Raw genomic sequence first — 16955 nt, forward strand, 5'->3', positions numbered from 1 at the left:
CAAGCAGTTTGGAAACTGCACACAGGAGTAGAGCTGGAAGCAGTTTGGAAACTGCACACACCTATAGAAGTTCACTGGGAGTGAGACTTCAAGATCAGGCAACTACCTAAGGCTGCAGGTGCCTTAAGTAGGGAGGGGTGATTGATCCATCAATCACATTAGTGGTCAGGTGTAGTTGTTAAAGGGACCTGCGCATGCGCAGTACGACAGGATGGCGGACGGCCGCGGTTCCACACAGGTGTGAGCGGGAAAGATGGAGAACCACGTACCAGAGTGGAGGCACTCACACTCCGGTGAGTGACAGTACCCCCCCTTTTAAAGGTGTGCACAGAACACTTGGAACCGGGTTTGCCCGGAAATTTTTGGTAGAATTTTTTAAGCAGGGCTGGAGCGTTGAGGTCCTCAGCGCGAATCCAGGAGCGTTCTTCTGGACCGAAGCCCTTCCAATGAACGAGGAATCGGAGAGTTCCTCGCGAAATTTTAGCATCCAGGATCTGAGAAATCTCGAACTCCTCTTCTTGATGAATCTGTACTGGTTTAGGTACAGAAGGAGGAGCAGAAAAATGATTGATAACAAGAGGTTTGAGCAGAGAGACATAGAAGGCATTGGAGATCCGGAGGTTCTTTGGTAATAGTAGCTTGAAGCATACTGGATTTATGACTTGAGTGATCTTGTATGGTCCGATGAAGCGTGGCGCAAACTTCATGGACGGAACCTTCAAGCGGATGTTTTTTGTAGAGAGCCATACACGGTCTCCAAGCTTGAGTGGTGGAATGGCTCGCCTCTTTTTATCTGCGAAGAATTTGTATCTGGCTGATGCTTTCCTCAGGGATGATCTCACCTGAGTCCAGATGGTTTTAAAGTTTTGACAAAGTCTCTCCACCGCAGGGACTTGGGTGGGAGGGAGGGCAGGAAACTCTGGGAGAGACGGATGGTGATCGTAAACCACGAAAAAAGGAGTTTTTGTTGAAGACTCATGGTACATGTTATTGTGGGCAAACTCAGCCCACGGGAGTAAATCTACCCAATTATCTTGATTGGCTGAGGAAAAGATTCTTATGAAGGTCTCGAGATCTTGATTAACCCTTTCGGTCTGGCCGTTTGATTGGGGATGGTAAGACGATGATAGAGACAGTCGGATACCCAAGTTCTTACAAAGGGCTCGCCAGAATCTGGAGATGAACTGCACTCCTCTATCGGACACAATCTCGGACGGACAGCCGTGAATTCGAAAAATCTCTTTAATAAAATGGTCAGCCAAGGTAGAAGAAGATGGTAATCCGGTGAGAGGGACGAAGTGAACCATCTTGGAGAATCTATCCACCACTACCCAGATGGTATTACATCTCTTGCTAAGAGGAAGTTCGGTGACAAAGTCCATACTTATGTGGGTCCAAGGTTTGGTAGGGATAGGTAGTGGTTGGAGCAATCCCGCTGGTGTTCTGCGGGAAGACTTAAATTGAGAGCAGATCTCACAAGCGGCCACAAATTCTCTGACATCCTTTCTGATAGAAGGCCACCAATAACTCCGGGAAAGGATCTCAAAAGTCTTTCGTTCACCAGAATGTCCAGAGAAGCATGAAGAATGGTACCATGACAATATTCTCTTGCGTAGAGATGGCGGAACAAGAGTTCTTCCAAGCGGTAGCACATTGGTGGACGAAGTGGCCAAAGTCACACATTTGGGATCCAGTATAGGATGATCGGAAGAATCCAAGATGTCAGAAGGAGGAGCAAATGCCCGGGATAAAGCATCTGCTTTCCTGTTCTTTGCAGCAGGTTTGAACGTTATAATGAGTTCGAAGCGAGAAAAGAAAAGTGACCACCTCGCCTGTCGAGGGTTTAGACATTGGGCTGTTTGTAAATAGAGGAGATTTTTGTGGTCGGTGAAGATGGTTACCGGATAATGAGCCCCCTCCAGTAGATATCTCCACTCCTCCAATGCGACTTTTATTGCCAACAGTTCTTTGTCACCGATGGTGTAGTTCTTTTCCGCGGGTAGAAGACCCCGGGAGTAGAAGGCACAAGGATGGAATTTCTGTTGCTCAGATCTTTGGGAGAGAATAGCTCCTAGTCCGACATTGGAGGCGTCCACCTCGAGAAAGAAGGGAAGGTTTACGTCAGGCTGCCGAAGAACAGGGGCGGTAGAAAATGCTTCTTTAAGGCTTTGGAAAGCGTGAAAGGCCTCGGAGGACCAGTGTTTAGTATTGGCGCCCTTCTTGGTCAGGGCCACAATAGGAGAAGCAATAGATGAGTTCAGGATAAAACGTCTGTAATAATTCGCAAACCCCAGGAAGCGTTGTATAGCCCTGAGGGTAGTTGGCTGGGGCCAAAGTAGAACGGCATTAACTTTGTCTGGGTCCATCTCCAGACCTACTCTGGACACGATGTATCCCAAGAATGGAATTTGGGATAATTCGAAGGAGCATTTTTCTAATTTGCAGAATAGGAGGTTCTTCCGCAGTCTGGAGATAACTTCTGCCACATGTTGATGGTGGGAGACAAGATCTTGAGAGAAGATTAAAATGTCGTCCAGATAGACTACAATGCACACGTATAATAGGTCCCGGAAGATCTCGTTCACGAATCCTTGGAAGACAGCTGGGGCATTACACAGTCCAAAGGGCATAACTAGGTATTCGTAATGCCCATCCCTGGTGTTGAATGCTCTCTTCCATTCGTCGCCTGACTTGATCCGGATTAGGTTGTAAGCGCCACGGAGATCAAGTTTGGTAAAAATCCGAGCACCTTTTATACGATCAAAGAGTTCGGTGATAAGAGGAATCTGGTACCGATTTTTTACGGTTATGGCATTGAGCCCCCGATAATCAATGCAGGGTCTTAAGGTCCCATCTTTCTTTTTCACGAAAAAGAAGCCCGATCCAGCGGGAGAGCTGGAAGGTGGAATGAATCCGCGATGAAGGTTGTCCTTGATATACTCTGACATAGCCTGTGTCTCTGGTAGCGAGAGAGGGTATACACGGCCCCTAGGAGGGTTTTTGCCAGGTAGTAAATCTATGGGACAATCCCATGCCCGATGAGGTGGCAGGCATTCAGATTGCGCCTTATCGAACACGCCAGCGAACGGGGCATACTGTGGAGGAAGACCCGGAGGACCAGGTGTTATAGATGATCTGTTGATTTTGAGTGGTACCACTCGGGTTAGGCATCTATGATGACAATCCGGGCCCCAGGATGTGACATGGGGAGTACTCCAATCAACTTGTGGTGAATGAATCTGAAGCCATGGAAGGCCAAGAACGATGGGACTTGTAGTAGCAGGAAGGACCAGCAAAGAGATTTTCTCTCGGTGTAAGGCTCCAATTTGAAGGGTCAAAGGAGTCGTACAGTGGGTGATAAGTCCATTAATGATGCGAGAGCCGTCTATAGCGGTGACCGCTATGGCGGTTTTTAACGGGGCCACTGGTAGGGACCACTGGTTAACAAGAGCACTGGAGATAAAGTTGCCGGCAGCGCCGGAATCCAGAAGTGCTTGAGAGATAAAAGATTTGGTGGCTGAGAAGATGGTAACATCAAATGCACACACTTTGGAATCCATAGAAGATGGAGAGGAGTCCAGGGACCCTAACCTTACCTCTCCAGAACTGGTTAGGGCCTGGCATTTCCCGACTTCTTAGGACATGAGTTCAGGCTGTGAGTAGGGTCAGCACAATAGATGCAGAGTCTATTTTGTATTCGTCGATCCCTCTCTCTAGATGTTAACTTAGAACGTCCTACCTCCATGGGTTCCACTGGAGGGGGAAGATGACGAACTTGAGGTGATGGGCGAGTGAACCCCTTAGAGGTGCTTGTTCTTTCAGACTCCCTCTCACGGAATCTCATGTCTACCCTATGACATAGGGAAATTAGATCGTCCAAGGAGGAGGGTAACTCTTGTGTGGTCAGTGCGTCTTTGATCTTATCCGTCAGACCCTGCCAGAAGGCAGCTATCAGGGCCTTGGTGTTCCACTGTAGTTCAGAGGCGAGTATCCGAAATTGAATGACGTACTGGGCCACAGAGTGTGATCCTTGGCGTAGTCGGAGAATGCTGGAAGCCGCAGAGAAACAGTTTGTAGAGGAACTCCTCGGGTGGCCAGAGTCTGGAAACACTGGAACAGATGTTGCTGCCGAACATCCTGTTGTTCTACCCGAGTGATCAGATGCTGCAGCATCTCCTTAGCTGTTGGTTCCAATCCTGGGTCTGTCATGGCCTGATCTTACTGTCACAGGCACTAGGAGTTGCTTACCCAAGTTTCACCAGATGGAACTCTGCTAGAGAGGCGGGGTTATGGCACGCACCTCAAAGCAGGCGGGTGAATGATTGGAGCGACACAACAGCAGGAGAGTAGAGATAGTCTGAGGAAGTCAGCGACTTGCAGCTATGGTTAGAGGAACGTCAGCGACTTGGAGCAGTAAAGTGGAGGCTGAAGATAATGTAGACACGAGGAGTGGACGTGGATAGGTGATGGTAGGTAGAGGAGGAGTCAGTGGTCTGCGTACAGCAAGTTGTACCACTGTAGTGATGGGAAGAATAGTACTGGTGCAGGTAGGTAGCAGGGTAGTCGGTGGTCTGCGTTCAGCAAGTTGTACCACCGCTATGGTGAGGAGTCTGGTCCAGGTGTAGGTAGGTAATAGGAGAGTCAGTGGTCTGCGTATAGCAAGTTGTACCACCGCTGTGATAGGAGGTGTCACTCACCGGACTGTGAGTGCTTCTTCTCCCGTTGTTAGGAACAGTGGCCGCCCGTCATCCTGATGGTCTGCGCATGCGCAGCCTCTATGAACTCTTCAGACCTGTTGCTTTTAGTTAATTGGCTGATCAGACAACACTCCCTATTTAAAGCACCTGTGGTCATTACCTCGTGGCCTGATCTTGGAGTCTCATTCCCTGTGAGTCTCTGAAGGTGTTCCTGTGTTCCTCGTGTCTTCAGCTCCAGCTGATTCCTCGCTACTACTTTTCCGGTTTCCAGACCGCTTCAACTCTCCTGTGTTTCATCGTGTCTTCAGTCATAGCTGATTCCTCGCTACTGCATTACCGGTTTCCAGACGGCTTCAACTCTCCTGTGTTTCATCGTGTCTTCAGTCCCAGCTGATTCCTCGCTACTGCATTACCGGTTTCCAGACCGCTTCAACTCTCCTGTGTTTCATCTTGTCTTTAGTCCCAGCTGATTCCTCGCTACTGCATTACCGGTTTCCAGACCGCTTCAACTCTCCTGTGTTTCATCGTGTCTTTAGTCTCAGCTGATTCCTCGCTACTGCACTACCGGTTTCCAGACCGCTTCAACTCTCCTGTGTTTCATCGTGTCTTTAGTCTCAGCTGATTCCTCGCTACTGCACTACCGGTTTCCAGACCGCTTCAACTCTCCTGTGTTCATCATGTCTTCAGTCCTAGCTGATTCCTGACTACTGCATTGCAGGTTGCCAGACCGCTTCAACTCTCCTGTGTTTCATCGTGTCTACTATTCCTGCTGACCTCCGCAAGAATCATCATTGCTCCACTCGTGTTATGTTCTCTGTCTGTGTGCTTCACAGACACGGATTACCGCTACCACTCTCCTGTGGTCTCTACTCGTGTCGGCGTTCAGCCGCTCAGCTATCCCTGTGTTTCTCTCGTGACAGCCTGCTCAACTGAATCGCGGTATGCTTATCTTTTATTGACTTTATCAGTTTATTGCATATCCGCTTGGACTGTGTTCTGCTCATCTACGGAGTTCTCTATCTCACGAAGTTATAGATGCTATTGACTTTGTCTCATATGTCCTGGATCTCAGTAGTGACTTTGTATCTCCAAGCAACTCTAGTCATTTGCTATTGTATTATATATACCATTGGAATCAAGTTCCTTGTGCTCTCCGTGTTACCTTTGATGCTCCACTCATCTACCTTAGGGCCTATCCTCACCTATATATGCAGTGGTACAACTTGCTGAACGCAGACCACTGACTCCCTGTTTCCTATTGGCACCAGTTACAAGTTTCCTCACTATAAGCAGTGGTACAACTTGCTATACGCAGACCACTGACTTCCCCGTTACCTACTTGCACCTGGAACCAGTCCCATCATTACAAGCAGTGGTACAACTTGCTGTACGCAGACCACTGACTTCACTACCTCCTATCTATCCCTGGACATTCCTCTCACTATAGCAGTGGTACAACTTGCTGTACGCAGACCACTGACTTTCCTCACGTCTTCACGTCCATCAAGATCCTCGTGTTCATATTGTTTAACTCATAACCTGTTGCTGCTAGTCATAGACTTTCCTCTAGCATCCTCTCACCATCTGCTGATTCTCCTGTTCCGCTAGTCACCCTGCTACCAGAAGACCACTGTGTGCATACACTACTCTGGTAAGACTACATCTGGTGATATCCTGGGCAAAGACTCCTAGTGCCCGTGACAGGAGGCCTTGTCCAGGTGCGGGTAGGTAGCAGGGAAGTCAGTGGTCTGCGAGCAGCAAGTTGTACCACTGCTGTGAGAAGGAATGAGGACTTGTCCAGGTGCAGGAGAGTGAAGTTGAAAGGCAAACTGAGGCTGTATGGAAACAGCAATAGTAGAGCAATGTCTTGTGAGGCAGAGATGGAAGGCACAATGAATAGTCTGTATGGAGTAGATGCCTTGCAGGGAGGAGAAGCTGGTCACAGCAGATATGCACAATAACGCTAAGTAGTAGCGTGAGGAGATATCGTAGCTTGAGTGAAAGCTTGTCCTAAATGAAGCAATGCAGTAACACAGTCTATATGGGTACTTGTACCCTGTGCAGCAAACAACAATGGATACAACTGGTATGCGAGCAATAGGCAATAGTCAGTAGAGCATACCCAGTTGTTTAGATCCGGAATCAGCTGAGAAGTGAAGCGTTGTAGCGGTATGGGAACCGCCGCTGAGTTGAGCAGGGAGCAGCGTGGAAGCTGAAGCACGAGTAGAGCTGGAAGCAGTTTGGAAACTGTACACACGAGTAGAGCTGGAAGCAGTTTGGAAACTGCACACAGAATTAGAGCTGGAAGCAGTTTGGAAACTGCACACAGGAGTAGAGCTGGAAGCAGTTTGGAAACTGCACACAGGAGTAGAGCTGGAAGCAGTTTGGAAACTGCACACAGGAGTAGAGCTGGAAGCAGTTTGGAAACTGCACACAGGAGTAGAGCTGGAAGCAGTTTGGAAACTGCACACAGGAGTAGAGCTGGAAGCAGTTTGGAAACTGCACACACCTATAGAAGTTCACTGGGAGTGAGACTTCAAGGTCAGGCAACTACCTAAGGCTGCAAGTGCCTTAAGTAGGGAGGGGTGATTGATCCATCAATCACATTAGTGGTCAGGTGTAGTTGTTAAAGGGACCTGCGCATGCGCAGTGCGACAGGATGGCGGACGGCCGCGGTTCCACACAGGTGTGAGCGGGAAAGATGGAGAACCACGTACCAGAGTGGAGGCACTCACACTCCGGTGAGTGACAAGATCTCACAACTTGTCTTCACTGGATATCAGACAATAAATAAAATAAATGCAAGCCAGGATCCTAGGAGTAATACCTGACTTGGGTTGGGGCTCCTGGTATCTGGAGTTCCTGGCACCTTGCTACTAAGTATGCAATCCTGAGTTCCTGGCACCCTGTTACCAGTGTGTAATTAAAAATAAAGATTTCTGCACTTTCACAAGATCTCTCACTTAACTTGTGAGAAAATTCCAAACAATTTCACTCAGGAGCTGTCTGGCAAATTTTAGCTTAGGGAAATAGTCCAACTCCATGGGCCAGTTAACGTGGGCCCTTAAACCCCCCACCCTATCCATTTGAACACCAGAAGAAATGCGCTGCATCCATCTGCAAACCAAAAAGTGGTACATTGACAACACTAAACATAATTTGCATGCAGACCCAAAATCTTGAGCTTTTAGAAATGATCCTTACTATTTCTGTTGTTGTAACAAACTTTCAGTAGATTATGATATGTAGGTGTTTTCTTTGCTTGGCACATTTGGGTCCAGGCTTTTAACAAAATTGGATAACCACTGTTAGGTAAACACAGTTCCCTCTTCATCAGCAGAGCATCATGATGCGTGACATACCTCCTGACTTTCCCTGTAGTCGGGGCAAACTGCTGACTGCTCCGGACAGTCCTCCAAAATCACCACTGTCCCACCAAAATCAGCATAGTTGTCAAACAACTCTCCAACCTGTTCTAACAGCTTTGACTAACTGCTGCTGCCGGAATCTTAAGCTCAGTTTCTGCTAGACTGGATCCTGGACTGTTGGGGCCATGTTGGAAAAGTATAGATAGTGTTCATGTTCTGGAAAACTGATAAATTAGTAAACACTGTAGACCTCCCTTCCCCTAACTAGCCTCAACATTAAACCAATAGCACTCACAAAATCATTTGGCCTCTTTCCCCTAGCATTCACATTTAATAGAGAGACCCGACACTCCATTAATAGCTTCTTAAATATATTAACCTCCCCACAAAAGTCCCCACATAAAATTAACCACCTCACACCAGACCCCACATGAAATGAATACTCTGCACATCAGTCCCCAGATAACATTAATACCCCCACACCAGTCCCACATAACATTAATACCCCCCTCATAAAGTATTTTCCCCATTCCCCACATAATAAAAATAATACTCCCCAACACACTTACTGGCTCTGTAGAAAACCTCTTCCTAATTCTCTTTTGCGTACTACTCCTTTGCTCGTAAACAATTTTCTTTTCTCATGCTTCTCTTTTTCTATCCTTCACCAAGATCTTTCCAGACCCTTGTGAAGAAGAGGAAGTCCCAGTAAAGATGAGAGGAAGGTTGCCCTCCATTGTGGTGGAACCAACTGACTTAATTGATGTAGAGAGTGGCGAGTTGCGATGGCCACCAGAGTCTCTAAGAAAGGAAAAAGAGCAAGCTGCATTAGAGGAAGAAAGTGCAGAGGAAGAGGAAACAGAAGAGCAGTCAAGTAAGACAATAATAATAATAATTGTTCTATTATGATCTGCACACATTATTGTAGTCTACTAAAACATGTAGGTTGTTGGATCAGAGCTCATCTTAGTTACAGTTTTAGAACTTGGGCTATTGGCTAAGTTTATGCTTACAACCTGGGCTTGGACTAAGGTTTTAGTTGCTTAAGTTAATGTGAAGACCAGGGCATGGGATTAGAGTAAACATTGAGCTAAGGTTTGGAGTTAAGGCTTTGTTACAATATTAAGGAAACCTGTTTCAATCTCAACTGGCACTAACAGACCAGGGCGAGGAGTCTAACGAGTTACCCAGTTGTCACCAAGAACCGCTGCAAGGCAGGATGGGCTTTGCTGCCGAGAACTCGCAGGTTGTGGCCCCCTGGACTGCCTTGGGATGTAACAACAGGGAAAAATATATGAGAGAAGTTCCTTGGAGGTGCAGCATAAACAGAAACTAGCCGGGAACTGGTACACAGTAGATCATGCGGAGAATCGTCAGACAGGCAAGTTCGGTACACAGGAGATCAGGCAGCTCTTAGTCAGACAGCCAGGTTTGGTACACAGGAGATCAGACAGCTCTGGTTCAGACAAGCAGGGTTTGGTACACAGGAGATCAGGTAATAGGAACACACAAGGAGCAGCTCAGGAGTCAGTAGCATGGCAAACAAGTTGCACTGACACTGTCAGTGCGAGCCTTAAATAGAGACGCAAGTTAGAAAAGAGTCATGTGACCCACCTCCCAGAGGGTGTGGCACAGAGAATCGGGCGCTGGAGCGAGGAGAGGTAAGTTTCGTTACAAGCTTTAATTTAATAAGCAATGACCCTTGAAGAAAGTTTTTGAGTGGCCAAACTGCTATCCTAACAAACGTCAAAAACTTATAGTGTATCTTTTTTATTATATGACATTATTATTTTAGTCAAATCTAACTATTGACCACATATGCAACATTCCCAGAAAAATGTGCCATAGTTGTTTCAACGATATAATGAGAATGAGTCTCGGGGCCATTTTTAAATGAGTAAAAATGCAGAGGCACATCAGAAGAGCTCTTTTAGTGATGTCATGAGCATTTTTGCGTAGTTTTACCTGTATATACAGACATATGCACAGGTTAGCGCATCAAGATGTCTTAGAGAGCAAGCCAGACACGTTTGTTCTTTATAATGGGTGGAGCTGTCTGTACATTGGGCAGCACAGTGGCGAAGTGGTAGCACTTCTGCCTCACAGCGCTAGGGTCATGAGTTCAATTCCCAACCACGGCCTTATCTGTGCGGAGTTTGTATGTTCTCCCTGTGATTGCGTGGGTTTCCTCCGGGTGCTCCGGTTTCCTCCCACACTCCAAAAACATACTAGTAGGTTAATTGGTTGCTATCAAAATTGACCCTAGTCTCTACCTGTCTGTCTGTGTCCCTCTCTATGTGTGTGAGTGTGTGTCTATATTAGGGAATTTAGACTGTAAGCTCCAATGGGGCAGGGACAGATGTGAATGAGTTCTCTGTACAGCGCTGCGGAGTCAGTGGCGCTATATAAATAAATGATGATGATGATGATGATGATACATTGGCGGGTTGTGGTGTCCATGGAGAATACAGGCTAACTGAAACATTATGCCTAATTCTACATACAATACTTGCCTAGTCTCCTGAGACCACTGAATTTTGGAAAGTTTTCCCAGTAGACTATGCCACCCTCTTGGATCCCACTCTATCCGCTTGCAAGTGGGCACAGCCACAATTATGTATATCACTGCAATTGACTGAGAATTACGTCATCATGCCCCCTGCACCCACTTGCCCCTGCCCCAACCCTCTTTTTTACTACATTAAAAATGCAAAAATAATATTTTATTTTGCTTAAGAAATAATTGAGGCACCAATGGCCACTATTAGGAGAGAAAACTAAGCATTCTAATAAATTAAAAAAGTGGTCTAGTACATTGATGTCACATTTTTAATTTTGCTGACATGTACAGAGCACAGGTCCAAAATTGAGAGCGCATTAGTGCGATGCGAAGACACTGCACATGTGCAAAACTTCATCTGTATTTAGAGCTGGATGTTTCTTGCATTTGTGGCCCTTTCAGGGGAGTAAAGTGCAGTACAAGAAGATTTTACAGATGATGATCATTATTGCATCCTTTTTCTGGATGTATTTAAGGTTGCATATAACTTTAGATGTGTGCAACAGAAAATGCAGACATTGAAACGTAGATGTGCAGATGCATCCCTGCTCATATGCAGATGGGGATTTTTTCCCCCAACTGTAGAGCAGACCCCAGGTATCTGCACTGTTGAGCATTGAACAATCTATGCATACGGTGAGCAAATAGACACATTTGTGTGCTGCTTCTCCACATTTGCAGCTTGTAAATGCACACTTGCTAAAAGACAACTTTTTTATTATTATTCATATACCATAATTGGAATAAAGATGATATCCAATTACCTTTTATTAATTTTTAAGACCGGATTTTTTTAAAACAAATTCTGTATTTAAAACTTTTGAGTACTTCAATAGTTTTATACAGTGTTTTTTTGACCTTGGTTAAATACACTAGTACAATGCTGCAATGTGGTGTCTAATAGTATAGTAAATATCTTTATAGAAGTGAGATTATTTATTTTAAAAATGTTTAGAGGACATTTTGTATGACCTCATGAAAAAACCATTTGACCTTACAATTCGAATAGTCTCAGTAGGATTTCAAGTCTGGAGCAGATGACTGCTCAATATATTTATGCAGATTACTCAGTTGTGTCAACTGACACAACTTCCTGCAGACTGGGGGAAATATAATACTCCAGAAGTTGAAGAGAGTTTGGCTCAACTTTAGAGGGATGTGGTGTTACGCTTCTGACAAGTTAATTTTGACCAGTTTATATTTTATTCTTTGTTTATATCAACACTTTCCCAGAAACTAATTAAACAGTTATGCATCAGACAGATTGGTTTCCAATCAAACATAATAGAAAAATATATGTTTGTAGCATTAACACATATAAACATATGATAAAACAAAGCCTATCACGGTTTATTGAAATTGTAGTCCTCATGTACTATGCCCAGCACCTTGTCTCTAGGCAAATTATTATTAGCATTGTATTAAGTAAACTAAGGCATACTTACCGACTTTTGGCCCCTTCCCCGTAATGATGATGCAAGCGCGTCATTTTACAGTGGGCCAAATGCCGCGATTCCCTGAAAATCGCAGCATTTTGGATCTAATTCTGCAAGTGGGCAGATGCTGGAGGCTGCCATACTCTCCCGGGAGTCTGGGACATTCCGGGAGAGTTGGCAACTATGAACCAAGGTTTTCAGCTGTAATAAGCCAAATCTTTTTTAATATGGCATTTCCAATGAAGTCATGTATTTATATATTTAAACTAAAATATGTAGAGAAGGCATGTCTGTATTACATTATCACCAAATTCGGGGAAAATAAACCATGCATATAATGAGGGGTTATTTATCCTTCATTACTGTCAAAATCTGGCCACATGGTTTGAGTTCGATTCCCGACCATGACCTTATCTGTGTGGAATTTGTATGTTCTCAGCTTGTTTGCGTGGGTTTCCTCCAGGCACTTTGTTCTTTTTCCACAATCCAAAAACATACTAGTAGGTTAATTAGCTGCTATCAGAATTGACCCTAGTCTCTGTGTATGTGAGTTAGGGAATTTAGACTAATGGGGCAGGGACTGATGTGAGTTCTCTGTACAGCCCTGCTGGATTAGTAGTGCTATATAAATAAATGATGATGATGATGATGATAATGATGATGATCCTGCTGCACTGTGTAAGGCTCTGAATAACTGGTGAATTTCAGTGGCATCTCAGATAGCACACATTATTAGTATCTTTGGCACCAAGCAATTAAACTGGTGTCCTCCAGTAACATAAACAATGATATAGAAAGTCTCAAACAGTATAAATAATCGTCTCTGTACCTTTGGTATCCCACTTTCTGCTGTAGTGGAATGGAGCTTTTTCAGCAGGGAGTGTAGTCCAGGGAGAAGCCACAGGTATATACACAGGTATATACACAAGAATCAGTCAGAAGGATACTGAAACTGGCTTGTTGGTCTATAGACGCTAGTTCAAAAAACAATACTATTTCCACCACCATAAAAACTAGGTAATGTCCTATAATAATATTTTTATAAATTCATCCTTTAACTTCTTCAGTGCTAAGGATGAGTCCCACTCATCCTGCACATATACGTCTACAGTGCTAAGGATGCGTGGGATTCATCCTACACATATACGTCTACAGTGCTAAGGATGAGTCCCACTCATCCTACACATATACTTCTACAGTGCTAAGGATGAGTCCCACTCATCCTACACATACACGTCTACAGTGCTAAGGATGAGTCCCACTCATCCTACACATATACTTCTACAGTGCTAAGGATGAATCCCACTCATCCTTCATCATCATCATCAACATTTATTTATATAGCGCCAGCAGATTCTGTAGCGCTTTACAATTGGGAACAAACAGTATAAAACAATACTGGGTAATACACACGTAGAGGTAAGAAGGCCCTGCTTCCAAGCTTATATTCTATGGGACAATGGTTTGATACATAAGGGTAAGTGTTACATCATATTGAATATTTGTCTAGCTAGAATGCAAAGTATTTAGTGGGCTGTATGCTAAGGTCCCACAACTATGTTGGTCAGAGGGTTGTTGTCTTGTGTTACCTGTGTAGAGGGTGATAATAGGGTAAACGAGAACGTGTGAAGGTTTGAAGACTAGAGGAAAGTCTTATTATGCCAGGGAGGGGATTCCATAAAGTGGGTGCAGCCCGAAAAAAGTCCTGTAACTGAGAATGGAAGGAAGTGATGAGAGTGGAAGAGAGACGCAGATCTTGTGCAGAATGGAGGTGTCTAGTTGGGAGATATTTTGAGACAAGTGAGGAGATGTATGTTGGTGCAATTTTGTTGACAGCATTGTATGTTAGTAGAAGAATTTTATATTGGATTCATTGAAAAACAGGCAACCAATGTAGAGAATGACAGAGTGATTCAGCTGATGTAAAACAATTTGCAAGGAAAATTAATCTAGTCGCTGCGTGCAAAATAGATTGTAGGGGCTTGAGTCTGATTTTGGGAAGACCATGATGAGTGCATGAATTATAATTTTTGCAGTGTCTTGTGTGAGATATGTACATATTCTGTAAATGTTTTTTAGATGTATGCATGATGTAAATATACAGTTGATGTAGGGAACAAAGGATAGTTACGAGTCAAGGATTACACCTAGGCAGCAAGCTTGCGGGGTGGGATTTATGGTCATGTTGTCAACAGAAATAGAAATGTCAGGCAGTAAGCTTCTATTGTTGTGTGGGAATTGTCAGGCACCGTCCCGCACTCTTACCTGGTGCCAGGACGGACGCCTTCCCTCTAGCCACTCGTCCTGTTGCCTAGCAACGGGACGTCACTTCCGGTTTAGGAGGATGTTCGGGCGCATGCACCCGAACTTCCTCCTAAACCGGAAGGGGCCGGCCCCTCGGTTCCAGAACCCGAGCCTAGCTATTCAGGACGAGCCCATGCAAATAGATCGCTCCCGGTTATCACCTGAAGAAAGAGAGAGAAGACTTAGGCAAAATCTCTGTCTTTACTGTGGAGAGGCTGGTCACCTTCTACTTTCCTGCCCTAAACAGCCGGGAAATGCTCCATCCTAGTCGGTGACAGGGAGGCCGTTCTAAGAGTTAGACTTTCTACTCCCTATTCCACCTCCAATCCAGACTTTCTCATGACCATCACACTGGACTCTCCTAGTGGCCCTTTTCTGACCTCAGCCTTCGTGGATTCCGACGCTGCCGGAAATTTCATCTCCGTCACCCTGGCATCACAACTCCAAATTGCTATTCGTGACTTACCTCAGCCTTTATTCCTAACTGCCGTGGATGGAAACCGCGTCACTAACGGCTCCATCTCCAAGGTTACCTCACCGGTCCGGCTGATGGTAGGGGTCCTGCATTCTGAGTGGATCGAATTTTTGGTTCTACCACAATTCATAAATTCAGTCATCTTAGGTCTCCCATGGCTTAGCCTACATGCGCCCCAGTTCGATTGGAGTTCAGCACAGGTCACTTCCTGTGAAGCCCATTCCTAAGGGCAGAATTTATCCTCTTTCCCTTCCCAAGGATCAGGCTATGTCCTAGTATATCACAGAGAATTTGCAACGCGGGTTCATCAGGAGATCTTCCTCTCCAACTGGAGCAGGGTTTTTCTTTGTTAAGAAGAAAGATGGAACCTTATGTCCCTGTATCGATTATCGACAGCTTAATGCCATCACTATTAAGAACAGATATCCGCTTCCCCTCATTTCCGAACTCTTTGACCGTATTAGTGGTTCTAAAATCTTTTCTAAACTAGACTTGTGGGGGGTTTACAATTTGATCCGGAATCGCGTAGGGGACGAGTGGAAGACTGCTTTTTGTACTCGAGACAAACACTATGAGTACCTCATCATGCCCTTCGGATTGTGCAATGCCCCCGCTGTATTCCAGTCTTTTGTTAATAAGATCTTCAGGGACCTCCTCTACAACTAGGTGGTAGTCTACCTAGACGACATAATGTTAGGAACCCCTCCAGCCAGTACATCAAAACCCGGAGTCTGCTCTGAAGTCTGGTGTTCACTGGAGCCCCTAGTGGTGGGGACAGACTTGGCCGCAGACAACTGAGGGTTGAGAGTTGTGCACTGACTGGGGAGAACCCAGCGATGAGTATAGGAGCAACCAGCAGAGTGAAGTCCAGGCAAGGGTCGAGGGCCGGCAGCAAACAGAGTATCCAGTAGACAGGCCGAGGTCAGAGGTCACAGGCAAAACAGCAGCGCCAGAGTCCAGACAATAAATCAAAGGGCACAGGCAGTCAAACGTAGTCAGATATGCAGGCAAGGGTCGGCAACAATAAACAGGTATAATGACAAGCAGGTACAGAGAGGGAGCAGGCTAGAGCACAGTAGCTGGAGCTATAACCGGCAGGGAGCGCCTTATAAACAGATGAAAAACAATGAAAACCTGTCCTGCACAGCAGGTACTATTTAGCCCAGCTGGGCTATAACTATGTATAATGTGCGCATGCGCCCGGCTGTCCTAGATGCCGGGATGCGGCGCTAGAGGCAAAGAGCGTCCCGACCGTTGCCTAGGCAATGGCCGGGACCAGGAGGAAATGAGGTCCCGGTCGTCATGACGACGGCCGGAACACTGAGTCAGAACCGGAAGTCAGTCGCGGCAGTGTCTAGAGCCGCCGTGGCTCGTAACACATACTGATCTTTTCCTCCGATATCACTTCTCACCGTTCTCACATCAGAGAGGTCCTATTCCGATTACGGCAAAACAAACTTGTCTGCAAGCTTGAAAAATTTATCTTTGAAGTTCCTCAAATACCGTTCCTGGGATATATTGTCTCTGGTTCTGGATTAGATCTGGATGGATCCGGAAAAGGTTTCCGCAATCACCAATTGGCCTCGACCTCTGAGCCTGCAAGCTTTTCAACGCTTCGTTGGTTTCACCAACTATTATAGACAATTCATTAACCAATTCTCCACGTTGATTGCTCCCATCACAACTCTCACCCAAAGATCAACAAATCTGAAGGTTTGGCCTCAGGAGGCCAGTACTGCATAATCACACTAACCAGAGCCAGAACTCCTCCAGTTTTCTGCTCCTACTTGGAACCACACCTTTGCTTGAAAGCCCTCTGCTGGGCCCATGCTACTAAGTTTGCTGGCCACGCCGGATTTAAAAATTCTTGTTCTCTCCTTACCCGAGCTACTGGTGGCCTACGCTCCGATCGGATCTTAAGGAGTTCATAGATTCTTGTGAGATATGTGCCCAAAACAAGATTCCTAGATTTCCTCCCTCCGGCTTACTCCTGCCTCTTCTCGTGCCCAAGCGCCCCTGGACTAGTATTTCCATGGACTTCATTACTGACCTGCCACCAAGTGAAGGTTTCAATACCATTTGGGTGATTGTCGATAGGTTTTTGAAAATGGCCCA

General features: G+C 45.6%; 1 protein-coding gene across 1 annotated transcript in view; it reads left to right on the forward strand.

Annotated features, from left to right (window-relative positions):
• Positions 1–16955, forward strand: part of LOC142141271 (protein LBH-like) — a 38965-nt gene that overhangs the window by 15363 nt on the left and 6647 nt on the right. Inside the window, exon 3 of the mRNA XM_075199595.1 lies at positions 8738–8939. Coding sequence (XP_075055696.1) covers positions 8738–8939 — 202 coding nt within the window. The remainder of the gene's footprint in view (positions 1–8737; positions 8940–16955) is intronic.

Source organism: Mixophyes fleayi, chromosome 2 (genome assembly GCF_038048845.1).
Source record: "Mixophyes fleayi isolate aMixFle1 chromosome 2, aMixFle1.hap1, whole genome shotgun sequence".
Lineage (NCBI taxonomy): Eukaryota > Metazoa > Chordata > Amphibia > Anura > Limnodynastidae > Mixophyes > Mixophyes fleayi.